Source organism: Mus caroli, unplaced genomic scaffold (assembly GCF_978045245.1).
Source record: "Mus caroli unplaced genomic scaffold, Mus_caroli_1 scaffold_16, whole genome shotgun sequence".
Classification (NCBI taxonomy): domain Eukaryota; kingdom Metazoa; phylum Chordata; class Mammalia; order Rodentia; family Muridae; genus Mus; species Mus caroli.
This window is the reverse complement of record NW_028227271.1, coordinates 3,044,366-3,072,105: the sequence shown is the minus strand read 5'-3', so window position 1 is coordinate 3,072,105 and position 27,740 is coordinate 3,044,366. Positions and strand designations below refer to the sequence as shown.

General features: G+C 53.9%; 1 protein-coding gene across 1 annotated transcript; it reads right to left on the bottom strand.

Annotated features, from left to right (window-relative positions):
• Positions 1–904: 904 nt before the first annotated feature.
• On the bottom strand, positions 905–27,740 carry Fignl2 (fidgetin like 2). Its single transcript, XM_021184206.3, has 2 exons — positions 27,530–27,740; positions 905–2,850 (listed from the first exon to the last, which is right to left on the bottom strand). The coding sequence occupies exon 2, from the start codon at positions 2,837–2,839 to the stop codon at positions 905–907; it is 1,935 nt and encodes a 644-aa protein (XP_021039865.1). The 5' UTR covers positions 2,840–2,850; positions 27,530–27,740.

Here is a 27,740-nt window from a genome sequence, read left to right as displayed (position 1 = left end):
ATCTCTCTGGCCTGGGAGAATCTGCTCCCCAGGGACGGGGTTGGGGGTAACAGGAGAGCAGCCAAACTCTAACATTCTTTCTGAGGTCAGTTTCTTCCTGAGTTGTCAAAATAAAACGAAAAACAGCAAATCCTACACATCTTACAAAAATAAGAGGCCTAAAATATTAAGCAATCTACATTTCTGGGACTTCCCCTCAAAAATGAACAAACCAAAAAGGGAAACAAAAGCCTTCTTTGGGTGGTTTTTTATCCTTGTCCCACCCTTAAGGCCCCAAGATTTCGGGTGGGTAAAGTACGGAGGGGGTTGGGGGTCCCTGCTCCCCCCCCCCTTCTCAGCCTCTGGGCCAAAAGAACTTCCGCCAAGAGTCGCTGTGGTGTGAATCAGAACAATGAGAGAGGGAGGGTTAAAGCACAGGGTCCAGGAGACAGAGACAGAAGCACAGAAGGTGATGGATGGGGACCAGAAGGAAGAGCTGAAAAGGAACAGAGACAGCATGGGGAGGGGTCAGTGACACAACCATGAGAAGAAAAACTAAGCCAATACTGAGAAAGTAGAATGGGAAAGGAGGATGTCGCTCAGAGAACAAGAGACAAAGGTTGCGGGGGGAGAGAGAGCAAGAGTTCCTTAGGCCCTGGTGCCAACTCATGTCGGGTGTGGCCAGTCTGCCGAGCGGAGATGGCGAACTTCCCGTCCACAATAAATAGGAAAAAAACCTGAGTACACCGGTGCATATGGCATCGATCTGCCTGGCAGAAGCATTTTCCTTCCCATTTAAAAAAAAAAAAAAAAAAAAATCCACCGGGAGAGCCCTCCCTCTCCCCGCCCCACATTCATCACTCCTTTGGCCAAAGACATCACCCTCCCCACCCCCCCAAAGCAGAGTTGGCCTCCCCTGCCACCCTCAGTGTCCGGAGCCATACATTTTGTCCCACTCAACTAACGAGTCCAGCTCCTTGGAGGGAGCCCGAGAGCCCACCTTGGCTAGAGCAGCCTCCATGTCTTTGTAGGAGAGGGGCCTCTGCAGTCCGGAGAGGCCCGCCTCGGCTGCTGCCTGCTGGCACAACTGCCCCAGCTCGCCCCCAGAAAAGCCCTGAGTTCCCTGCACCAGGGCGGCCAGCTCCCGCTCGTTCAGCGCACAGCCCTGCTGAGCCAGCGCCCTCTGCAGGATCTGCCCGCGCGCAGCGCCGTCGGGCAGCGCCACGTAGAAGCGCAGCGCGAACCGCCGGCGGGTGGCTTCGTCCAGGGCCGCCGGCCGCGAGGTGGTACCCACCACCAGCACGCCGTCGGCGCGCGCGCCGCAGCTGCCGTCTAGGCAGGTCAGTAGAGGCGCCCGCAGGGAAGCGCCGTCGTCCCGCGCCGGCAGCAGCGCGTCCAGCTCGCTGATGAGCAGCACCGCGGGCGGGCGGCAGCGCGCAGCAGCAAAGGCCGCCTGCAGGAGGCGCGCGCCCTCGACGGCGCCCGAGGCCGCCAGGCCGGCTCCGCGCAGGCGCAGCAGCGTGGCACCTAGCCGGGTGGCGAGGCAGCGCCCCAGCAGCGCCTTACCGCAGCCGCGGGGCCCGAAGAACAGCACCGTCCGTGGCGGGAGCGCGCTGCCGGGACAGGCGGGCGGCCTCAGCAAGGGCCACAGCAGCTCCTCCTCTAGGGCCGCCTTGAGCGCGCCCTGGCCCGCCACGTCCGCCCACTGCACCGGGGGCCCGCAGTCTACCATCTTGCTGCTCACCAGCTCCAGCGCCCCCGGATCCACGCCCTTGGCGGGCTCCCCCGACGGCTCCGCGAAGCCTCCGTGGGCGGCCGGAACCCGCTCCGGGAACTTGTCAAAGGGCTCGAGCTGCGGCGCGTAGGCGGGGGAGCCCAGGACCTTGAGAGGGCCGCCGCCGCCGTACTTGCCGGTCCCATCCTCCGTCGCCCCGGGTGGCTTCGTACGGAACCCGTTGCCCCGACACTCGGCATCGTCCGCGGCGGGGTAGGAGGCGCCGTCGGCCGCGGGGGCCTTGGCCGGCTCGTAAGCGTACTTGCGGTAGCGGGCCTCCGCGCCCTCGTCCACCGCCTTGCGCTTCAGGGACACGCCCTCGGCGGCCGCGGGGAAGCCGTAGGGCGCGGGCCGGGGTGGCGCGGGCGCGGGCAGGGGCGTGGGCGCCGCCAGCCCGGAGGGCAAGTAGGGCGCGGGCGGCGCGGCGGGCGGCGGGAGCGCCCCGTAGCCGGGCTGCGCCGCGTAGCCGGCCGCCGGGTAGTTGTAGAGCGGCGCCGAGGGGCCGTAGCCGGGCGGCGGCGCTGGCTGCAGCAGCGCAGGCGGGGGAGGCGGGGCGAGCGCGGCGCTCGTCTGCGCGCAGTAGCCGGACGCCAGGTACCCGCCTCCGTAGCCCGCCGCGTACTCAGTGGCCGCCGACGGCCCCCCGCACGCGTTGCCCGTGTACAGCGGCTCAGTCAGGTTCCCAGCTACTACCGGGGAGCCCCCGAGGCCGGCGAAGCCACCCGCGCCAGCCGCCTTGGCTCCCGGGAGGCCTTCGTGGAGCGAGGCTAGAGGGTAAGGTGGCTCCGGCCCGGGCCAGGGCTCCGGGTCCCCTTTGGCACCGTTGAGGAAGGCGGCGTCACCGTAGCTGCCCAGGCCCGGGCGCTCGTAGTCCAGGACTCCGGAATACTTCTCGGCGTAGCGCTTGAGGAGGTTGGAGGCTGTGAGGGCGGAAATGTCGTCGTGTGCCCAAGCGTAGTGGCAGCGCTGGCGACCCCCTGGAGGCAACTCCAACTTGTGGGCCGGCGACGGGGTGGTGGAGGAGACGTCCAGGTGCTGCTCTGGCCACTGGTTTAGGGGCTGGGCGTGTTCCGGTGTCCAGTGCATCGTCAACAGAGCTGCAGGCGAGAAGAACAGCGGCTGGTCAGCTCCTGCAGTGGCTCTAGGGACCACTGACAGCTTGGTTAGCCGATGACAGGCTACCCGAGACCCTTTAGACCTAGAGTTAGTTCTTAAAAATAGTTTGCTCTACTCCAAGAGGGATGCAGAAATGCCATGGTCAACCTTCACTCCTGGCAAGTTACCCTGACCACACCAGCTATGGACCCGATCAAGGGAAGGGCCAGACCATGTGAGGCTCACCCATAGCAGACACTTGCTGTTCGCTCACTATGGGCCAGCCACTGCAGCGTATCAAGGTTTGTAAAGATTAGTGCAGCCTGTCCAGAGCTGCTGGATATGAGGTCCAACAGGTTGACATCCTACTCTGTCCACCTTGGCGTTCCCTTGAGATCCAAAGGTCCACCATGGGCCCTGGGGTGTGAGCGTACCCATCAGCCCTGGAAACCGCAGTGGCTAGCCCAGCAACCTTATTTCCTTGCGGTTTGATTTCTTCCGGCCTTTGGCTAAACCTCAATCTTCGGGTCATACCCCCCCCCAACCCACCCAAATTTACATTATGATTCGTAACAGTAGCAAAATTAGAGTTATGGAGTAGCAACAAAAATAATTTAGTGGTTGAGAATTACCATAACATAAGCAACTATATTTAAGGTTGCAGCATTAGGAAGATTGAGAACCACTGGCCTAAAGAAACTAGAATCTGGGGGCTGGAGAGATGGCTCAGTGGGTAAGAGCACCGACTGCTCTTCCAGAGGTCCTGAGTTCAATTCCCAGCAACCACATGGTGGCTCACAACCATCTGTAATTGGGAATCTGATGCCCTTTTCTGGTGTGTCTGAAGACAGCTACAGTGTACTCATATACATGAAATAAATAATAAATAATTTAAAACAAAAACAAAAAAACTAGAACCTGACGGAATGCTGTTTGTTTGCCTGCTACCTGCTCCATCCAAAATGACTCTCATCACCTCACAAACATTATTTGGGACGAACAGATGGTGTGCTGTGGTATGTGAGATAGTACGAGCATGCAGATCATGTCAAGTGCATCACAGGGCTGGTAAAGTATCTGCCTCATCTCATGCTTGGGGACCCGAGTTCTATCACCGGAGGGGTTAAAGATGAACCCTAATTTGTTCTGATCTCCCCAGTCACCAAATGAAGAGGGAGCTGTGGTCAGACTCATTTCACAAAACACCCTTACTCAAAGGGAGCAAAACTATTTGTGGTGTGGGGATCCTAGAGCCAATCTGTGAGATACCACCTTGCTTCTAGACCATGAAGAGGGTAAATGTTCCCAGGCTGTTCCTATACCCTCCTCTAGCACCTATCAAGGCACCAGTCCTGAACCAATAAGAGATGCAGGGCCCAAGAAATAGAACCATGTAGGCACCTGCCTCCAGTGAACCGACCTGGCCCAAGGACAAAATTCCAAAGACAACATAAGCCCATGGCACACTGATTTTACAGTGATTATTTCTCAAGCCCAAAGCTTCCAAACTCTGTGTTGGTATGTGCATATTTTGCTGCACTGGGGTTGGAACCCACAGTCTCCTGCGGGCCAGGTAAACACTCCCAAGCTTCTTGGCAAAATCATATCAATCATATCAAGTCCTGCATGTCCCACTAGGCCTGGGGTTAGATCAAAAGGTATCCCGAATGGTTCAGCCAGCTGAGAAGTCGAGAAAGCAACATCCTTTGTGGAGTAAGGAAATAGAGGTACAGGCCTTGGACCTTGGGGCTCTTGAGAGCATGACACTCCTGGTTAAGGACTCACCAAAAGACTGGTATTTTGATAGCACCATGAAGGGTTACAGGGGGGTGGGGGTGGGCAGTGCATCCCGGATGACAGGACCAGTACATCTGGAACAGCAGGGCTAGTCAGATGCAGCTGTGTCTGCCAGCATTCCTTGCACTCAGGAGCCTGAGCCCTGGTGTTTAACACCAGCCTCAGCTGCACAGAGCAAAGCAAACCACAGGCGGCTCCCTTAGGATACTCTATTGCCACCTGCTGGAGACATCACAACCTACAGAGCTAGACGGGCTCTTGTATAGTGCACACCAACAAAACTAACCACGGTGAGCCTGTAGAGAGGACCAAGAGATGGGGTTGAAGTGTTTCCACTGGCTCTGCACACCCAGCCATAGTGGCAATGGCCGTACACAGCAATGTGGCCGTGCCGTGGCTAATGGCAAAAGACAGCCTTGGAAAGTGAACACCCCCCCCCCCATGTTAAACATCTATATCAACCATGTAGCCAAATGCCTGATGGTCCACAGAGAAGGCATTAGGAAAGTCACTGGCTCCTAGAAGGAAGGTAAGTCCTGGAGGGCGCCAGCAGCCAGACGCACTACATGAGGGGCTTGTTTTTCAGAGCCTCAGCTCTCTCTGAGGGGTTTTCAAAGATGAGAGCCAATCAAAGGAGCAGTTTCCCAGGACGTCCGGTGACAAGTGACCCAGTGACAGGGTCACAGGAGGTAGCATCAGTTACATCAATGCAAGTGTGTCACTACATCAAACCCAGGCTCTGCCCACAGTTACTATTACCTGTGTTCTGGCTCAGAGAAAAAACATGTGACTTTGAAGACCGCGTCTCCCCTGGGTACACAAACCCTACAGAGGAAGAAGGGCCCAGTGAAGGTCCCGGCCTGGACTCGACCCTCGACTCTCTTATCTATCGGGCAGTGTCTCTTCTCACTGTCCAGCCTTGGCTCCAGCAGTCTTCACCCAAGTCCTCCGCTAGGCAGCGCTGGTGCTAACTCATCGCACTAAGGATCCCAGGGGCCCGGTTCCACTTTGACGGGTTCTCCTAGCCTGATTCAGCCCTCAACTTCCTCTGCAGGAGACCCCGTGCTTGACATGGCACCTATACCACTCATTCGATGGCTCTCCTCAGACACTTCAGGTCAAGGTCTCTCTACGTTAGCCAGGAAAAAAGAAACACGAAACCATGGCTCCTGTTTTCACTCTTATCTGCGTCCATATCCACCTTGTGACCAAAAGCTTGACGGTCCACCCACCTCAGTAGATCCCCATCTCGAGCTAGCACAGGATCATCAGTCCAGCCTAACTGCTGTGCACCAGCTCCTTCCCCCTGGTGAGTGTACTCTTCATATCTCCAAGATGACTTCCCTTGGCCCTAGGTCCCCACTAACTGCCAGCCAGGCTCTGAACCCCTTCTTTTGAGGATCGCTGTCTACACGTGGTGACCATGACCTGTTACATGGCCTTTAGGATAGCAGGGAGGCAAGAGCTGTTCCTCCAGCAACTTCTGCTAAGCTGGGTTCTAGAGTGTTACATTCCCCTCAAGCCCAGCAAGGGAAAAGACAAAGATCTGGTCTGAATCCTAGTGTCTAAGGATAGGGTTGAACAAAAAAAGGGAGGGAGGCCAGGCTCCAGCACCTGTGTTCAAGTTGAAAAAAATGGTAGCAAAAGGAGCCTGGAGACACACCAGAAAGCAAGAGTGTGTGCAGCCTTAGGTCCGTGTGCACTTGGAAGTGCCAATATCCAGCAAGAGCACCTGCGAATGCATACAACCCACTGCAAGACTGGACCTGCGAATGCATACAACACATTGAAGACTGCAGACTGGAGTGAGGTCCGTCCTTACAGACCAAGCCACACAGGCTTGGCCTTCAGGATGGGTGGAGATCTGCAACTCCCTCCCCCCTACCAGCCCTTAACAGGTCCACACAGCCACCAGCCCTCCTGCACCCCTCACAACTCATACTCTGTCCTATAGCCCCTAGGTCAGCCAGGCCAGGGGTGAGGGGAGACACAGGACTTGGGCAAGATAGGAGCTTTGAATCAGAAGCATGTTTCAGAGCCAGATTCAGACACTTACAGGGGACCCTGAGCAGACTAACCAACCTTATGGAACCTGTATCTCCAGGTTAAAGGGCATCATATCCAGCAGGCAGAGGGACTGGGGATTCAAAACAACGTGTGAAAAACAGTCCAGGGGCTGGTGAGATGGCTCAGTGGGTAAGAGCACCCGACTGCTCTTCCAAAGGTCCAGAGTTCAAATCCCAGCAACCACATGGTGGCTCACAACCATCCGTAATGAGATCTGGCGCCCTCTTCTGGAGTGTCTGAAGACAGCTACAGTGTACTTATATATAATAAATAAATAAATCTTGGGGGAAAAAAAAAAACAGTCCAAACTACAAATCTCAGGTGGTACCTTTTGGCCCACTGTTGAACAGGTTACTGACCTGGGGGGCAGGGAGGATGGAACAAGCGACTGGCTAGAAGTCTTCCTGCTCTGACAGGACAAGATGGTCCTTATGCCACTTCATAGTCCCCTGCGTTGTGCTTCACCCATGTGAGACAGAAGTGCAGGAAGAGATCACACAGTTGGTTCACAACAGACAGGAATCAAAACTATGGCTCCTGACATCTTCCTGCAATGCCTGTCTCCAAGTCCTTGGTCCTTCAGCCTGAGAGAGTAGCAGCACTAAGGTAAGAGCACACCTGCCCTGGCCTAGGGAAATGGACATAGCTGTCTCCCAGTGCTGTGGGTTTGCTCTTCAAACCTCATGGGAAAACTGTATCCTCCTGGCCAAACAGCCCCGAAATGGCTGTCCCTTTCCCTGTGGATATGCTGCCACACAGCTGCACGTGGCCCAGGGCTGGAAAATAGCTCCTTGGTTAGTGTTTGTGGTCTGCCCTAGTGGTTGGTAGCTGGGACTCTGGAGAAAGCACTCTCTTTCTACACAGGGGTGGTGTGTGTGTGTGTGTGTGTGTGTGTGTGTGTGTGTGTGTGTGTGTATGTATGTGCCCATCTATCTGTGTCTTTCTGTGTGTGTGCATGTGTATACATATGTGTCTCTATGTCTGTCTGTGTATGTCTTTCTCTGAGTATGTCTGTATGTGTCTGTGTCTCTTTCTCTGTCTCTCTGTGTGTCTATATGTGTGTGTTTGTGCATCTGTGTGTGCCTTTCTATCTTTGTGTGTCTTTCTATGTGTGTGTATGTGCATGTGTGTCTCTGTGTGTTTTCCTATTTGTGTCTGGGTGTCTATCTCTGTGTGTCTGTCGGTGTGTGTCTTGTGTATGTGAGTCTGTGTATGTGCATGTGTGTGAGTCTGTGTATGTGCATGTGTGTCTGTGTGTGTGCATGTGTGTCTATGTGTGTCTTTCTATGTGTGTGTCTTTGTGTGTCTGTGTGTGTGCATGTGTATCTGTCTCTGTGTCTGTGTTTTTCTGTGTGTATCTGGGTGTCTATCTATGTGGTATGTGTGTGTGTGTGTGTGTGTGTGTGTGTAGTGGTCCCTGCCTAGCTGTGTGTATGTGTGTAGTGGTCCCTGCCTAGCTTTGCCCAGAGCACAACAGAGCAATCAGTGATTACAGAATTACCGAATAGAAGAAAAAAGTTTCTCCTACAGCCCCACTTCTCAGTGTTAGGAAGTCCAAGATTGCAAAACAGTGATTCCACCTTCTGTGGGTGGTCCCTGGTGTACCAACATCCACAATGTGCCATAGTCCTGCACTGCCTTTCTGAGGTCTTGCCACCTACGGGTGCCCCTCCCATCTCTGTGCACCAGTCAGGGCTTGAGGTCTGATACTCCACGTCTAATTCCAGGGAACCCCACACAATCACTGCATGGCCACCAGCCAGACCTAACCCTCATCTAAGCTTTACACTCTGTCAAGAGCTATTGGCTCTGTGAGAAGAGCCAAACAGTTCACTAAAGCCCTACAGGACTTCTCAAAAACTAAGTCACACAATCTAGTCAGGGTGGGATGGGAACAAAGGGCAGCTACCTTGTCAGCACCCCTCTCCATTCCCAGGAGCCCCTCAGAAATTCTAGGATTCCAGATTCCATTACCCTCTGCTGGGGGTGGGCGGGGAGGGGGGTGCATGGTAGAGAAGGGGCATCTGGTCACCACTCAACCGTGGTGGAGGAGGGCTGATGCCCCCTTCTGGGCAAGCCTCCTCCAGCTCCATTATCTTAGCCTGGAACAAAAGGGCTGAGTGGAGAATCCCATTGTGGGGCCTCTGCATGGAGATCTCGTTAATCTATTCACCGAGGCTCCCACAGGCCTTTTGTCACGGGCTTTTGTCTACAGCTTACAACTCTTGGGGTGGGGGGACGGTCCACAGTCCCTGGCAGAGCCTGAACAGGCCTCACTCCTCTGGACCCTGCCCCTCATGCCAACCCCCAGCTATTGAAAGAGGAGAGACAGTAACTGGAGAACTGGGTACTTAAACCCAGTGCTTATGGTCACCACACAGTAACCTCTTTCCCCAGTTCCAGGCCAGAGAAGAGGCCCCAGCACAGCGGGGGTCCTGCTACTTGGGGGACAGACTGGGGGCCTGGTACAGGACCTAGCATGGATGGGGATCAACGCATGTCTAGGAATTAGAAGTTACTAGAAAAGTGACTGTGGCCCATATTTGCTAAATACACTGTTTTCTCCCTTTGACACTATGGTATCAATCATCATATGACAGCCAATGGCAGGTAGGATGGGGTCGGAGTGTGGCCCAAGTTCACAGCCTTGATCAGCTGAATGTGGTCAGGAAGAAAAGGAGGGAGAAGAAATGGGGCAGTATCAGCCAAAAAATGCATTTGACTTAGGAGGAGCCGGAGTAGTACGAGCTGCTGACTGTGGCTCACAGAGCCTCTGAAAACTAGACGTTCCCCACAAACAACCATGTGACGTGATGTGCGGAGCAAGCTTGACTTAAGCCTGAAAACAGTATACTCCTGCAAACATTCAAATCAAAAGTGAAGCTTCGGGCTGGTGAGATGGCTCAGTGGGTAAGAGCACCCGACTGCTCTTCCAAAGGTCCAGAGTTCAAATCCCAGCAACCACATGGTGGCTCGCAACCATTTGTAACGAGATCTGGCACCCTCTTCTGGAGTGTCTGAAGACAGCTACAGTGTGCTTATGTATAATAAATAAATAAATCTTTAAAAAAAAAAAAAGTGAAGCTTCAAGGCCGGGTGGCAGTGCACGCCTTTAATCCCGGCACTCAGGAGGCAGAGGCAGGCCAGCCTGAACTACAGAAAGAAACAGACAGACAAAAAAAACAACAAAGTTTCTGTTTTGTTTTCTTTTATTTCATTTTAAATCACTACTATTCTCAAAACACTCTGACGACTGTTGGTATTTTTTGGTGTCAACGGGACTCACAGTTGATTTGATGTACTGTATATGGGTGTTTTGTCTACATGTAAACCAACTACATGCCTGGTGTCCAAAGAGACTACAGGAAGGTGTTTGATCCCTTGAGCCAAGAGGTACAAATGGTTGTGGGCTGCCATGTGAGTACTGGGGATCCTGTAGCACCCTGGTCCTATGCAAAAGTAACAGTCTGACCTTTATCTCTAGCCTATTAATAAAGTGTGTGTGTGTGTGTGTGTGTGTGTGTGTGTGTGTGTGTGTGTGTGTGGTGTGTCTTTTTTAGGGCTATGTGTACATTCATGCACATACCAGCAGATGCCAAAAGAGGGCATGATATGCCCTGGAACTAGAATTACAGGCCACACAACATATATGCTAGGAACCAAACGTAGGCCCTCTTTAAGAGTAGTACAAGTTCTTACTGAGACCTGCCTAGTCGGAGTTGTTTGTTTTTTCTTATGAAAGTAAACCGAGGGAGGGAGAAAAGATTTATTCTGGAAGTTCAGACACAGCCAAGGCTATCTGAGTCTGTGCACATCACCCAAGATGGGTCTGCAAAGATTGCAGCCTTGACACAGAATCCTGACCCAAGATGAAAAAAAAAGGGAACAAGTTTGCTGAGCCACAAACAGCGTCCATGCCAGTCCTCTTGCCCTCCCATTCCACAAACATAAGTAGATATTTTCAGGGTCGAGAACAATGCCCTGGAAGCATGGCTGGCCCTGGAAAGGGGACCTCTTCCCTCAGTACCAGCATGTTCTATCTGCACTCACCGCTGCAAGGTTCATGTGCCCACCGAGGACCGGTGGTGCTCTGAGGGAACAGGAGATGCAATGCCCTCCCCAGCTGTCCCTAACTTCACTTCTAGCTCAGAGCCAGAGTAAAGAGCATGGGGCTGCAAAGGGAGTGAGGCAGAGGGGTATGAGAAACAAGCACAGGTCTGAAGTGGGGATGGTAGGACCTGAAAGTTCCTCCTTGGACTGATCCTCCACCTGTCTCTATCCAAGATGCTTATCCTCTGTTAATTGTCTGAGAACAGCATGGGTCTCTTTGCTGAGGGGTGCCAGCCTAACATAAGAATGCAAGCCACTATTCCTCCCAGAAAAAATCCAGAGAAATCAGCCCTGCTCACCCAGAGCCACAGACAGGCTTTTGGCTTGTGCGGTATCTCACAGCTGCCATGTGCTCTCTGCTCAGTAATTTTTCAGCTTGCCAGGATCCTGTTTCTGTCCTGCATCCTTTGCAGCCCTCTGTCGCTAACCCCTTACCTCCTTGGGGGAGGCTGGAAAAAGTCTTCCTGGCCACAAGAACAGAGGTGGATGGACTGAGCTGTGTGTGGTCCTCCTCTTAGGTCCTGATCCTATTTTCCCAGCTCTCCCGACTCCACTCTCCTGCAGGGCCAATCTCCCCCCTCGCCACTGTGTCCTCATCAGCCCATAATATGCAGTGATTTTTCCCACCATAGGGGGCAAAGCCTGGAATAATCTCTGACTACATCTTCTGCCTGCTTTTTAAAACTTTCCCAAAGCCAACAGCTTGAAAATTGTCTAAATTATTATTTCCGATTCCTCTTGTCTCATTTCATCTCTGCATTCGGGGCCCAACACTCCACTCACCCGCCTCCACACATCTCACTCCACTGACTGTGGTGACCAGACACCAGACCAGGCTTTCCGTCCTTACCTCTTCTCTGCCTCTCTAGCTGTGATCCATGCCCCTAGCCGACCTCACAGGCTCATACCCTTGACTCTGACTTCTCTCTCCATTCAGGTATTTGAATCATCACAGCCAGTCTCAAAAATTTGAGCATCACTTGCATATGGATGCAACCTAGGCAGAGTTCTGCAGCCTTAGTTTCTTAACCGAGTTCCACCACGGCCGGCACATGCAGCCTGCAGTCCAACAGTTAACCACCGTCATGAACAAGTCTCAAACTCAAAGCTGAGCACATGCCCAGGCTATCTGAGCACTTGGAAGTAGGAGAAGGGAGTCAGGAGCTCAAAGTCACCCTCAGCTAAGTCATGAGTTTGAAGGCAGCCTTCATGAAACCTTGTCCCAAAACACAAAGACAATACCAAAAGCATGGCCCCAGATCAAAATTCTCCCACCCTCCACACACCCTCAGCTTTCTCCATGGCAGGAGAGGGCAGCTTTCTCCCTTCTGGTTGTCCAGACAGATGACGCTGCCTCTCATCATCCACTCCTTCACACGTTAGCTGCCCCAACTTCAAACTGTGTACAGAGTCTCAGCACCTCAGGGGCATGTCTCACTCACCCCAATTACCACATTGTCTTCTCTGCTCCCTACTAGTCAGGAGGGTGCTCTGAAATGTCTCATGTGTCACCATTCATCCTTCAAAAGCTTTTTTACTTCTCCGTGTGTGTGTGTGTGTGTGTGTGTGTGCACAAGTGAGCATACGTGTGTGTGTTCATGTGAGCATGTGAGTATGTGTGTATGTGAGCATGCATGTGTGTATCTGTACATGTGAGCATGGGTGTGTGTGTGCAAGTGAGCATGTGTGTGTGTGTTCATGTGAGCATGTGAGTATGTGTGTATGTGAGCATGCATGTGTGTATCTGTACATGTGAGCATGGGTGTGTGTGTGTGTGTGTGTGCAAGCGAACATGCATGTGTGTGTGTTCATGTGAGCATGTGAGTATGTATGCAAGTGAGCATGCATGTGTGTATCTATGCATGTGAGCATGGGTGTATATGTGTGTGTGCGTGTGAGTATGTGTGTACAAGTGAGCATGCGTGTGTGTGTGTGTGTGTGTGTTCATGTGAGCATGTGAGTATGTGTATATGCATGTGTTTATCTGTGCATGTGAGCATGGGTATATGTGTGTGTGTGCAAGTGAGCTTGTGTGTGTGTATGTGAACATGTGAGTATGTGTGTGTGCATGCATGTGAGCATGTGAGCATATGTACGTGTATGTGTGTGCAAGTGAGCATGTGTGTATGTACAAGTGTGTGTGTGTGTGTGTGTGTGTGTGTGTGTGTGTGTGTGTAGGCCAGAGGCCCTTACTTTCTGGGACAGCATCTCTTGCTGAACCTACGACTGACAGATTCGGCTAGGCTAGCCACTGAGCCCCAGGACTCCATCTGTTTCTGCCTCCTGGTGCTGGGACTACCCACTGCACTACTGTGCCTGGCTTTCTTTTTCCTGTGGCGAATAAAACTCTGGTCCTCACCATTGCATGACTGACCCATCTCACAAGTCCTTTACCCACTCCTCTCAGATTAGAAGCTGAAGTTCTCTCGTGGCTGAGAGGTCCTGACAGATCTGTCTCCGTAGGGATGGGTGGACAGATCTGTCTGAGTCCTCCGCCTCGGCTGTCATCCCTGTCACAGTGGGAGCTCCCACCCTGGGGTTGTTCATTTTCACCCTCACAGCTCAGCTTCACTTGACACACTGGCCCTCATCCTCATGCTCTTGCCAGCACTTTACCTATAGGTTGCTTCCCCTCCCCTTCCCAACCCCCGTGGAACCACTAAGAAGCCCCACGAGAGTTCTGTGTGCTTTGCTGTTTGTCCCAAGAAGCTAAGACAGTGCCTGGCACACAGTAATTCTTAATAGGTTTTAGGATGGGCAGGTGGGTGGATGAATAGATGGGTAAGTGGGTTGATGAGTGGGTGGGTGGGTAGGAGGTAGGATGGGTGGGTGGGTGGATGGATGGGCAGGTAGGATGAGTGGGTAGGTGGATGGATGAAGTGTGTAGAGTGGGTGGATGGATGGGTAGGTATGTGGGTGGATGGATGGAGTGGGTAGAGTGGGTGGGTGGATGGATGGGTAGATGGGTGGGTAGATGGATTGGCACCCAAAGAGGTTCAAAATTGCTTCTTCTGTCTCCAGACAAGGAAATGGGGTCTCACTAAAATGGTAGGATGGCAAGAGAAGCCAGCAATAGACAAAGAGGGAACCCTGTCTCCGAGAACACCACCAGAAAGCACTCAGCACCAACTGGACCAAAGGCACCCATCCTAGCTCCCAGGACCCACCCCGCCTCCCTCCTCTTGTGTCTCCCTTCAGCTCCCCTCCCACAGGCCTCTGACAGAAGACAAAGGGGGCAACGGAATTCCCATCAAAGGCCACGGACACATGGTAAAGAGATCAGGGCCCTTGGGACCCTGCTTCCTGGAGGTAGTGAGGCCTCCCCGCCAGCCTGGCTCCTCTCCAGGGTGAGGGTGTGGGGGGTACTGCCCCCCGGCCTCCTCATATGTCAAATGCCAAACAGCAGGAGGTCAGCCTGAGCTAAGCTGGCCAAGTGGCCCCCATCTGGGCCATGTGTGCGCACACACGAACTGGGGGGAGGGGGCAGCAAAGAAATCCCTGTCTGTGTCCTCAGTCAGGGTCACAGCCAAGCTGTGACCATCTGTTGTCCTCTTGAGAGGCCAGGCCAGGGGCCAGCACCCTTGAGGAACAAGCAAGCCTTCCACTTTTGCTGAGCTGTAAGATTTGCAAAGACTTCAGTTAGCATCAGTCTTTCTTCTTGGGGGAACACAATGGAGAGCATTGCTCTCCCATCTTATAGGAGAGGAAATAGAGGCAGAGGTTCTCCCAAGCTGTAACAGCCACTAAGGGTAGCATGGGACTCAATCCATGTGTCCAGCCCTTCTCTCTGCTGCAGCTTTAATCCAGGTGCCCTTGCTCAGGATCGAAGTCAGAGAGTCATCAGGCCTGGGCTCCAAAGCCCAGCACCCACCCATTCTCTGGCTGCCTCTCTGCTCCAGTCCAACTGCACCCCGCCTCCTCCTCCAGGAAGCCTTCTCAGGTTGGTAGGCCCACTGACGTCCCTACTTTTCTATCGTAGCTGTCCTAACCCTAACCCTAACCCTAACCCTAACCCATGTCGGTGTCACCAGAGGACAGCTCAGTTCCCCTCACTCAGTCTATAGCCACAGGAACGTATACAACATTTCTAGACAACTTGACAGAAGGAGCATGATGTGACAGGAAAGGTCATGCTTAGAGCAGAGGTGTCATTGGCTCCCAAGCACCTCACTTAAAGCCCCATAGCTTCTAACCCCACACTATCCACAAAACAGCCACCAGCCACCAGCCACCAGCCACAGGGAACTATTTACACTTAAACCCATTAAAACTTAATAAAACTAAAATGTAATTCCAGAGTAGCATTGGCTACATTTCAAGCACTCAACAGCCACGTGTGGTATCTCCATACAGGACGTGACCATGGAAAGTTCTAGATGGGGCTGCTCTCATGGCCACCAGGGCTCTGCTCTGTAGCCTGCTTTGTGGGAGCAGTGGTGGCAGGCCTCAGAATGCAGGCTGTCCCTTCAGCTTCCCTGGTGGCTTTATATCCAGTCACTCTGGACTCCAGCTTCCCTGAGATGGCCTCAGCTTTGCCAGGACAACCCCCTCCCCCAGCCCAGCATGTCTGGTCTGCCCTGCCGGGAGAGAGGAGGGGCAGGCCGGAGAGCAGGACACAAGGTAGGACAGGGCAGTTTGTCATCTGGGCCTCCCTGGGGCTGCTGGGCTTCCCTCCCCCATCAGCTCCTAAGTGCCCCTCCCCCACCCCGCCCACCATCCTCATCCTCAACCAATCCCAAGGACAGATGGGGGTTGGCGGAGGGAGAGAAATGTAACCTCGGTGAAAGCTCCGTCAAATGACAAGACAGTCCGGGGGTCACAGCTGTGTCCCCTGAGGCCTGGACAGTCCATGCCCAGCCTTGATGTCTGGCCAGGCCTGGGCTGAAGTGGATCTCTGCAAGGGGAGTGAGGGGGTGGGGAGAGACAATGGTGAGTCCTAGGAGGAGATCATCTCAGATGGGTTATTCCAACAGATGCAACCCAGTCCCACCACTTAACACGGTGGCACACCCACACTCCCATTCACTAGCTCTGACCAGGTAGAGATGCAAATGTAAGACTCCCTCATCAGCCGGACCAGGTAAGGGAACAGCTTGTTCTGAGCTTAATCCTTGTTCCAGGCTAGCTGAAGATCCTTTGTCTCTGTCCAGTGGTCTGAGCAGGGTGGACATCCCCCCCAACCCCCTCCCTCAGCGCGCGCGCGCGCGCACACACACACACACAGAGCTGCTTTCACAAACCCCCTCTCATAGTCTCTGGCCAATCACAACACTGACAAATAAGTCCCACTGTCCAACAGCCCCCAGGGAGTGTATTAGCACATTGGAATGGCTCAACCCTCCACTGACAAAGCCTGGAGCCTAGGGAAGAGCCACAGCAGGAGGGTGGGGCCTTTGGGGAGCTACCCTCCCCCCGCCTCCCCATCCCCGGAAGAAGCTTCACATTCTGGGGCTCAGAGAAATTTGGGGGGGGGAGGCTCAGCTCCAGCAGTGAATAAGCAATGCATAAAATCCCAATTTACACACTCACTGAACAAACAGACCGTCCACAACCCGGGGAGGCCAGGAGGACGCCCAGGGCCCCTCCTCACAACTCTCAGCGGTGATGAGGAGGCTGAAGCTGGATACAAGGCCTGACCACAGGGGCTCAGGGACCCGCCAGTGCCTCCTGTGACCTGGTTGCCTTGGGGGTATCTCAGCTAGGCCCCAGCAACCTTTGTCCACTCCAAGTCTGTCCTCTGGTGCCAACGGCCTGACTTCCAGACCAGAAGGCCTCTTTCTCCCGCCCCCTTTCCCAGCTGCTCCACCCAGCTCTCCCAGGACCATCTCCAGGTGCTGTCCCTACTAAGGAAGGCCCTAAGGCCTGTCCGTCCACTACCCCATCTTGCCCCCAGGACAGGGCAATACCCAGAAACACTGGGCTTTCAGGGCTGTATCTTTCCATAAACTATCTCCCTGTGGAAGCTAAGGAGAAAGTACCAGACTAGTTACTATCCCCATGTCTTCCTCAAAGAAAGCACAAACTATTCTGCTCATGCCTATGCCTGAGTGAGAGACATCATCTGGTAGAAAAGAAATAAATGGTTTTTTAGACAGCCACACCATTTCAGATGCCAGGCGATTAGCCAGGGACCTCAGAAGGGGGGCTCACCAGAGCTGTGTGTACCTCTTGCCTGCTGGAGATGGGATAAAGGAATGGCAGAATGTGTTTCCTGGATTAAAAAAAAAAAAAAGTGACTCCAGGGGCTGGGAACAGCTTAGAGGGCAGGACAGCCCAGCCCACACTGTCCTGGAGCAACAGTTGCAGTCAGTCAGGGATAGAGTTACTCCTGGGTCCCCAAGGAAGCTGCAGGAAGGAGTGAGGATAGCCCAGTGTGCTTCCGAAATACTGAAAGGACACACACACACACACACACACACACCATCCAGAAATCCCAAGAACAGAAGGAGTGAGCAGACATCACTACATTTTCTACACTCTCTCGGGGCTACTATAGAAGGAAGGATGTGGTATAAGCCCTATTCTACAGCAGGGCACGCTCCCCCTCTCCCCTCCTTCTTGTTACCTGCTGACTCTCAGAGTCCTGACCTATACAGTTTAGACCCACCATGGAGCCGAGGGAGGTAGGTAGGTATTAAACAGCCAAGCAGAAGAATGGCCACGACTGGAGCTCTCTCAGGCCCTTGTCGCCCAGAGAACAACTGTGGTCTGGGGGAGAAGGATCACAGACCTCCTTCCTGCCCACGGCTTATCTGTGGAAGAGTGAGCACACACATGACACTGGTCTATGAGATGAGTGACAAGTCTGGATCTCCGATCTCTCCTCAAGGTGAACTGGTAGGGAGGGCAGCGTGCCTTTTCAGATCATGCTGGTAGGAGCTAGGGCTGAGCAGGTAGCAGGCAGGGACAGGGGCAGGGGCAGGTTTGAACCAGCTACCCCAGACTCTGTTCTATGCTCCAGCCTGAGAGAGACCTAGGAAAAAAGGTGCTTTCTCAGCCAGAAAAACAAAACTAAACGAAAACTAGAAAACCAAAACCCAGCAGATCTAAAGGGCAACTCCGGAGAAAGGGCCAACTTAAGAGCTGCCTGCCAGCCCTGGGAGAGCAGTCAGGTCTCACCGATCTGTGGACCTGACAGCCCCTGAGAACACAGAGCTTCCCAGGCTAGCCCAGCCAGCCCCTGGCTCCTCCAGTCTATATCTTGGGACATCTTTCACCAGCTTCTCCTCTGTCCATATGGAACCTCAGAGCCCTCATAATGCCTTCTCTGTCACCGTGAAACGGTGCAAGCAAGATCCCCTGCTTGTGTTACAAGTCCCTCCTGAGAGTCCACTGACTAAATCCAACCCATCCCAACCTCCCCTTTTTTACTATCCCTGTGACCTGAAGAGCCAAGAACCCAGGTGACGATCTATAGGGCCAGCTAGGGTGTCCAAAGACCTTGGATGCCACACAATCCCCTCCAGAGTTACCTAAGACTGTCACTACCCAGGAGCCACAGCCCATATCGTAAGGCACCTAGTTCCACTGACATTCTCTGAAACTGTCCCCTACAGCTGGTGCCACATTGAGCCTTCTGCCTCTACTCTCCAGCCCTTCAGTCTGGCTACCAGAGAGGTCCCCCAGCACGGAGTACAAAGCCAGTCCAGTCAAGAAACAGATAGAATCCCTTAAAGTGGTTCCAGTTAGGAGATCAATTCTTTCTTCTGACCAGTCTCAGGCTTGTCATCTCAACTCCGAAGTCACTGCCAGTCTACCCTCTGAGCCACCTGTGCGTACTCCGCCAGGCTTCTGTCTGTCCATTGCCTCTGCCCTGAACACCTTCCTACAGTCTGCACCGAGGAACTCCCAAGCCCAAGCGTAATTCCACTTTGGCTCTGAGGCCATCCCCGGCTCCCTGCTCCGCTGTCCCACCATTTAGATGCTTATTGACAGCTGCTGTCAATTATTAAACCGAGCTCCCCTCCCGGTTTGACACCCTTGCGCATGAGTCTCCTAGACCTAGCTGTCTGACCAAGCACCCCCTGCCACTTCCCCTATGCTTGCTTCTTATCCTTTCCCTCCCCCAGGTACAGATGGTATGTGTGAGGGGAATTAAGGCCTTAGGGCTAGAGGCTGGTCCATACCGCTTTTCAATAGCAATTTAAGGACAGCTGCCTTCTGGAGCTGCGGGTTCTACATCCTCAGGTTCAAACAACTACCCAGCAAAAGCACTTCAGAAAAAAGACTCCCAGCCTGCACTGAGCCTATCTCTGTAATTACTTTTTGGAGAGATGCCTTGGGCTTTCCTCTGAATACTCAAGGACCTGTAGTTGAACCCTAGGCTGGCCCACCTCAAACTAACTGCCCCCTGGGGGCTCGGCTCCTCCTCATTTCTGCAGAGAGAGCAGTACAGGTCTGTACTAAGGGCTGTTAGGGACCTGTGGGGAAGACGCAGGCACTGAGGAAGAAAGCTGTCAGCTGCTGTTCTGCTGAGCTGGGGTCACTGCTTTCTAGCAGTCTGTCTTTTTGTGGGTCTGCACGGAAGGTTCTCCACCGACCTTTGGGGCTTAGTGCTGGATGGGCAGGAGAGAAGAAACCATGAGGGGGCTTGGCCAGATTTTAAGCCATAGGCCCTTTTGGTGGCTGGGGAGTCTGTGATCTGTTCTCAAAAATACTTTTCATTGTACAAATAAGACTGCATTTGGGCTGGTGAGATGGCTCAGTGGGTAAGAGCACCCGACTGCTCTTCCGAAGGTCAGGAGTTCAAATCCCAGCAACCACATGGTAGCTCACAACCATCCGTAACAAGATCTGACTCCCTCTTCTGGAGTGTCTGAAGACAGCTACAGTGTACTTACATATAATAAATAAATAAATAAATAAATAAATAAATAAATAAATAAATAAATAAATAAAGACTGCATTTGTCTGCAAGTGAAGAGTGGCGTTTGAAAACTCTCCTGATCCAGGAACTTCTCAGAGGTCCTGGTCAGGGGCCCAGAGTCTCCCTCAAAACTCCGTGTTCCACCTCCACTCAGCCAGCCCTAGGATCTAGTTGCCTTGAGTTGGTGTGGGAGGGCTCTAAGAGGCTCAAAGTCTGGTTGGTCTTTTTCCCTGGCCCCAAAAGTGCCCCCATTCCTGCACCTCATGGTGCTGTATGAGAGATGAGAGACACACCCTCACAGTGTCTGTCTGACCAAAGGTGAGAAAACAGGCCCAGGCAGCCCTCCTCCAAATCCCCAGGCAGGCAGCCCTCCCAGCCTCTCCTCAGCCCTGGGGTGCTGGGCTGAATCACTCAGCTATGCAGCCAGGCCGGTCCACCTGGGTGTTGAGTAGGAAGGGCTGGTCCCAAGGAGATGACTCCCATAGCTGCAGGGCCGCCTGGAGAGAGAGAGCAGGAGAAACGGGGGAGGGGGGGGGGGAGGTCGCTAAGCAAGGACTGAGCAGCCACGGCCACCCCTCTGCTTGTTCGGGTGGGTTCTCAGCATATGACTACCCACTGCTATATGCCCGGTTTTCACAAGAATCCGAGGGAGGGTGGATCTGTTCCCTTGTAACAGATATGGAAATTGAGGAGGTACAGTTCCCTTGTCTAAGTCAGCAGGCGGGCCAAAGGGATGCCATTCGATTTAACAGCTAACAAAAAAAACGGAGATACCACTTGACTCCTCCATCCAAATTGGCCTCCCTCACCATTTGTAAGGCTCCCTAAAACCTCCTCCCATCCAGTCAAACCCAGAGCTCAACACCCTCTAAAGCTGTTCCTGTGGCCAGGGCTCTGAGGACCTTTGCCCTCAATGTTAACTCCAGACAGTGGTTTGAGTCACTCTCACACTCAGAGAAAGTGACCACCACTTATCACCCCTTGACAAATAGCAAACGTTCCATGAAATATTTCTGGCTTCGTGCAAGGTGAGCCTGAGAGAAGATTCTAGAAACCCGGAGATGCTGTGTTCCCCACCCACAGGGACACTGGACTTCCAACACTGCCTTTCCACTGCAGCTATCCCGTCCTCTGGGAAGCTCTCTTGCAGTTCCCACATGGGTGGGCACCTGCTGGATACCTAATGGGTCCCAAGCTGAACTCCCAGACTCCCTCACCCCCAGTAACCCAGATTCATGTTTCTCGGTGAGGGACTGGGGATCTAAAGCTCCAGCCTGAAAAGGGTGGGACAGTAGGAAAACAAGAAACAGAAGAGGCCATGCCCACAGGACACAGTCTGTCTGCAAAGGAAGCTCTTCTAGAGAGAGAGGTCCTGGAGCTTTAAAATCTGAGGCTCCTTGCTAAAACTCACACCAAAGCTGGGTCTCATGGCCCATATTTCACATGGGAAAACAAAGTAGGAGAATTTCTGGAAGCCTGAGGCCAGTCAGTGCTACAGTGAACCCTCTAGGCCAGCCTAGGCTACACAGTAAGACCCTGACCTTAAAATAAATAAATATAAAATTAGTTAAAAATAAAGAAATCGAGAGACAGAGAGAAAGAAAGAAGCAGACAGGTACCCCATCCTTAAAGGAGTGGCTGAACCATAAAGGTTCTGACCTCCTGTCTGGCCAAGATATGAATCAGAAGTAGAATACCCATCTGGCAAGTACTAGGTCCCAGGTTCAAGGCCCAGCACTACTTCCCACAAAAGGAGTGATGTCTAAACAAAAGGAGTGATGTCTAAACAAAAGGAGTGATGTCTAAACAAAAGGAGTGATGTCTAAGCTGGTGGCTCACACCTTTAACCCCAACATTCATAAGGCAGAGGCAGGCAGATCTCTGTGAGTTCAAGGCAGCAAGGGCTATAGAGTAAGATGCTGTCTCCAAATAGCATTACCAGAACAGACCGCTATCCCTATCCAGTTCGTTCTTTCTCAGACTAATCCCCATGTGCCCTCTGCTATGACCAGTACAAACACCCTTGCTAGAGGCCCTATGCACTTGAACTTCTTAGCCATAAGATGTTCAAATAAACTTCCACTCGTGGAAAATCCCTAGCTTCTGGTAATTCCGAGAAGCAAAGCCATCTATGAACTGCCACAGCTCTGTGGAACGAGGCAAAAGAGGCGATTTCTCCTGGTGATCAGGGTCCCTAGAGAGCTCATCTGTCCCCAACAGACATCTACAGGTGGGGATGGAGTCACAGCCTGCGGGGGCTGGGGGCAGTTGGGAAGTGTACAGTAACCACTAGTTTTTCCCCCTATGACCTCAGGAAACAAACACCTCCCCAGACTCTTGAGCATCCAAGGGTCAAAAGGGACTCCTGAGCTTCAGGAAGACCAGTGCTAAGTGACCTTTGTCCCAGTTGCCTGGTGATTCCCACTGACACAAACTCCCAAGGACAAGCCCCTTCCCAGGGTTCCTGTAACGACAGTTGGCCTTCCTCCCAGCCTCTTCCCAAACCACGCTGTACAGTTCTGAGTGGCCACACCCTCAGAAGTTCCCTTCTATTCAGGAAATCTTGGGACCAAATCCTGTCTTTGCCTCATTGCTGGTGCCCAGCATCTCGCAAGTTCCTTGAAGGTGACATCACATAAAAACAATGGATGGGTGTTGGATGAACCACCTTTGAGCATGGCCTCCAACCACAGAGCAACCACTGTTCATGTTAGAGGCCTGTGTCAGGCAACACTGGAGCTGGCCTCCCCTACCCCTCGCCCCTAGTGTGAGGCTGAGACTTAAGAGAGCTCTAGGGGCCGGCGAGACAGTTCAGTGGGTAAGGGTGCTTGCTGCTAAGCCTGACAACCCGAGTTCCACCCCGGAACCCCACATGGTAGGAAGAGAACCAATTCCTCCAAGTTGTCTCCCGACTTCCGCATGTGTGCAGAGACACAGACACACAACCAACCAATCAATCAATGTGAAAAATGTTTTTGAGAGAGATTAACTCTGGCTCCAAGTATGAAAACCTTGTTGATGTGGGAGAAATCTCAGGGAGCACAGCTGATGCTCTCAGGGAGCACGGCTGATGGTCTCTCGAACACGACTGAGATCCATACAAGACGGTGGTAGGTTGCTGCATCACCACAGAAGGTAGGAATCTATCCAGGGGTCAAACGGTAAACCATGGTCTCTTCCTTGTGTCAATGACTAATCTTGTCACTGGTCTAGGTGTGCCAGGCCCTGAATAGAACAGAAGAAGGCAGGCCTCTGTCTCCCAATTCCTGCAGGGAGTCACCCTCCTGCCTGCATGATTCCTGAGTCCTGTTCTTTATCCCGATGCTGCCTGGGAGTCCAGGACTAGCCAATATAAAGTAGGCTTGGGGGGTGTAGAGATAAAACCCAGTGCTAGAGTACCCACCTAGCGTGCACAAGGCTCCAACTCGAAGCTACAGTACTGTAATAAGTGACAGAAACAAACAGAGTGAGTGTGAGCTCAGCTCTTCACTGTGAACTCCTACCCACCACCAGCTCACAGGTGAATTCTAAAGCTGTCCATGGCTCAGAACTGAAGGCAGCACGCTGCTGCAGTGTTTTCTTGGTGTGGCAAGCCAGGGGAATGTCCCCTCCAGAGCAAGCACAGCCCTATGGACTGGGTCATTCAGGAACACCAGCTCCCTGATCCCTGCTCATTCACTTTCTCACTGGGACGCTCAACACCTTCCACTCAACACCTTCCTAAGCTCACTTCCCAAGGGGATCTTAGCGCTTCCAAGCCACACATCAGACGGGGGGGGGGGGGGGGGGGGGGGAAGAAGCCCAACCTTGATGGGGCACTGTGATCCCTCCCTCCCAGTTGACAGCTGTGCCAGCAGCTGGCATGCTTGGCAGGTGGCTCATGCAGTCCCCTGCCAGTGACACCCTGCAGTGCATACAGTCCCCTGCCATGGGACGAACACCTAGTGAGGTCAGAAAACCTTGGTTGTCCTCAGAATCTCAGAAGGGCAAGACCAGGGGAGGGCTTCTGGAGCCGTTAAAGGAGAATACAGAGTATCATGGTGTCAGCTCGTGACAGTGCACTTTTCCTGGGGACGCTTTCATTTCTGCAGGCTCTGTAAGTCAAAACATAGAGACCCACAGTTTGTTATTTTACCCTAGTGGCTCAGAATCCAACCCAGAGCCCAGCAATGGTGAGGCTCTCCTTTAGTCTTAGCTCTCAGGAGGCAGAGGTGGAGGCGGAGGCAGAGGCAGGCAGATCTCTGAGTTCGAGGTTAACCTAGTCTACTAATTGAGTTCTGAGACAGCCAAGCTACACAGAGAAACTCTGTCTTGAAGAGAAAAAAAGTTCAACCCAGGACCTTGTACATTCTAGCCAAATACACTACTGCTGAGCTAACCTCCAGCCCTCTCGCTAGACTCTGGTTCTGTGTACTTAAACATAAGCCCTACTCACCAATTCTGAAACTCAAGCTAACTCTGTCTTACTCCTGGTTATGGTGGGGATCACCACATATACATATACTGTAGCACTGAGATATTCCCGGGCCCTTTTTATTGTTGGTGATAGTGGTTGGTTTGAGACAAGAATCTCACTCTGTGACCCAGACTAGCTCTGAACTCGAGATCATTCTGTCTCAGCCTGTTTAGTGCTAGGATTACAGGGGTGAGTCCTCACATCCAGTTTTACAGTGGTCCTCTTTCTTCCTTGCAGGGAAAGCCTTGGAATTCGGTGTCACACAGTTTGGAGAATCCTCTATCTTCCTAACCCTCTAGTTCCCAGGAGACAGCAGGGTCAACCATTACTAAGACTGCAGGTGACTATGGCTCACCCTTTCCCCTGACTTCTGCCCACTGGTGGCAGGAGCTATCAAGGCAACAGAGCAAAGGTAGGCCAGGCCTTGGACACCTTCCAGTAGCCCTGGGACCTTCCTGAGCCATCCTTCTGTGGAGCCTGTCTTTCATTAAATAAGGTGACGAAGTCATTAAGCGTCAAGGCAAGAAGAGGCAAAATCCTGCTGGAGGGGTCAGGGAAGGAGGGGGCAGCCAACCTACCTGTCCCCTGACCTCCTTCATGACCAGTGGGGTGGGGGTGGGGGGTGGGGGGAGACTCCTCAGGATCCAGAGCTGCTGTAGTAGGAACTAGTGGTGGGGAGTTGGGGGTGTCTCAGCCAGATAATAAGCAATTGTTAATGTGATCCATATGGGTCCTGACTGGCCTCTCTGTTTAACAGGATGATAATGGCGGGGGGTGGGGGGGGAGAATGCAGGTCTGTGGAGAAGGAAAGGAGCAAAGTCCTCCCTGGACTTGGGGGGTGGGGAGGGTCACTAAGTAGGAGGAGAGAAAGAAAGGAGGAGCTGAGCCACTCAGGGGGCTCCAACACCCAGGAGGACAGAGCTTCTTGCCCAAAGTGACCGGATTCCAGGTTTTGCGGACCACCCGGTCAAAGTCTTCACAAAGCTCCTTCTCCTCACCCAACCAACATTTATGGGTACCCAAACGGTACAAAGTACATGGTGAGGCAGGCGCAAGTGTATATACACTGGCCTCCTGGAGGCAGAGCCTAATTTGGACCCAGCCACAACGGAAAAAAGATACAGGTGCAACACTAGGAGACCGTGGAGGGAGGGGCAAATGGTAAAGCTGGGGACTCTGGGGGAGGCTACCCAGGGGGATATGAGGCATCCTAGCTGGGCCTTGAAGAATGAGGAGGTTGTGGCAAGACCGGGACAATGGAGAAGGCATTTGGCCGAAGGAACAGCAGGAGCAAAGGCAGAGAGGCGTGAAATTGCGTGGAGAGCCTGAGATTCAGCAATAAAGCTGCAGCCAGGCAGGGGAGGGGAGGGACTCTTGGTCCATGAAAAGCTGTGGCCATGGATGACCAGGAGAGAGGCAGGAACGGACTCTGGAATACCACGCTGGAGTCTGGGTTCCTCTCTCTTGCTTTCCATTCTGCTGCCTTGATCTGGCTGGGTACTGGAATTGTCTGACTAGGTGACCCTCATTCTGACCAATATCCTCCCCAGAGCCAAAGAACATGCAGGTCCTTGGAGGCCCACGGCATCCCTGGTCATCCAGCCCCTCTCCTACTCCTAGGGACATTGAGAAGGAGCAACTCCAATCCTGCCTTTCAACTAAACTCCCCATTGGCCCAAAAGGGCTTTCCTCAGAAGACTGTACAGTAAGGGCGTGAGGGTCGCCTCTGGATGCTGAGGGCACCAATGGAATCAAGTAGAAAGAAATGAAATGGTGCTAAATGTGGGTAAGGGCGATTTACGAGGCCTGTCACACCGCCCTCCCGGGCCATCCAAGCAAGACCCTCCCCTTTCTTCGGGCGACTGGAGAAAGTCCCGCCCCGCCCCCCTGCCCACAGCTCAGGGTGGTCGAAAACTCGCTCTCCTGGAGCACTGCAGATCGGCACCCCCTTGCACCCCGTTACGGCTGTCCCAGGGGGCAGGACTAAAACCCAGAGAAGAACGTTCGCGCCCTACCTAGGGGTACTGGGGTGACGGGAGGTTCCGGAAGGATGCTCAGGGGGTTTGGATGGGATTCTGGCAGGGTTCAAAACTACCCCGTACAGTCAGAGGTCTTTGGACTGCAGTATCTCCAGGCCCACTCCAAATACTGGGTGGCTCTAGGGGAGGTGTCAAACCCCGGGAACCGAGAATCTCCCAAACTGTAAACCTAAAGTGGGAAGGGGAGCAGATCCCCACTTCTAGCTACGGGGCTGAAAGCAGGAGCCCGCTCAGCCTCTACTGCCAGTGCGGACAACACAAACATTCTTCCGTCCTCTATTCTCCTCCAAATTAGGTATCCATGGAGACAGGGCCGGCAGCCTGACAGCCCCACGGCCTAATCCTGATTTAGTGACCGTCCCTTTAACAGCCCACCCACCCGCCCACCCACCCCTGCACTCCGGGCCTCAGCGGGGCGCAGGCTCCAGGCTGCTCTCGCTCTCCCCGGCGCTTAACGCTCACAGGCCCTCCGCCAGCGGGAACCACTAGACCCGGAGAGGTCCGGGAGGAAGCCAACATATATTAAGCTCTTACTGTGTGCCCAACAATCTACAGAGGACCCTCTAACAAGGGTCTGGAAGTGGGAATCTCTGCATAGACCATAAGGCTCTAGGAGTAGGGAAGTTTAAGGGGTTCTCGCAAGAGCTGGGAACTCCGAGGGGCTCCGGGTAACCAATGGTCCACTGGTGAAAGTAAGCGCAGTTTCGTGCAACACCCCAACTCTGAGCTGGGACTACTGTCCCAGCCTGAGGAGAAACGAAGGGCGTGTGCGTTAGGGGCGCAGGGACCGAAATGGCCTCAGTCTCCTGTCACTGCCCCGTCACGATGCTGGGGAATCTCCAGGCCAGTAACCCAGCCCCCACCCCCTCCCGCACACACAGGGGCCGCTGGACAAAGACCTGACGGAGTGGGAGGGGCCTGCGGGCCGGCCCTCGGGCTCAGGCCGCGGGACCCTTCTGGGACCCGAACCCGCAAATCCTAGCTCCCTCTCCCCAAGCCCACAGACTTCCCAGAGTCCGCCGCTCGCTAACATCACCTCCTCAGCTCCAGACCGGGCGGTGAAGCGGGTTCCCGTCGGCGACCGAGGGGCGATCTCAACTGGTCGCCCCCCTTCCTCCGGGGAAATGACCCTGGGCTCCCACGCACCCTCTCAGGTCTCTCCCGGCCTTGCCCTCCGACCTCCGCCTAGTTGGAGCCCCGGCCCCTCAGCCCCCGCCCTCCCTGGGCCTCGCACGGCCCCGCGCCCGCGGACAAAGCTCTGGACATCGGACCGCACAGTCGCCACCCCCCTGACCCCCGGCCCGCGCGCTCCCGCGCCTACCCCCTCCCTGGCCTGCGACGCGTACCTCGGCATCCCGGCCGGGTCCTAGGTGAGTGTGCGCGGCCTGGGGGGGCGTCCGGCCCAGGGACCGGGGCGGAAGCGCGGGCCGGGGGCGACGGGCCAGGGCTGGGGGTCAGCGGCGCTCACCATCCTGGGGCCGCTGCTGCTGCTGCGGCTGCTGCGGCCGCCGCGGCCGGGAGCGGGACTGGGCAGTGGGGGTGGCCGGACAAGGGGCG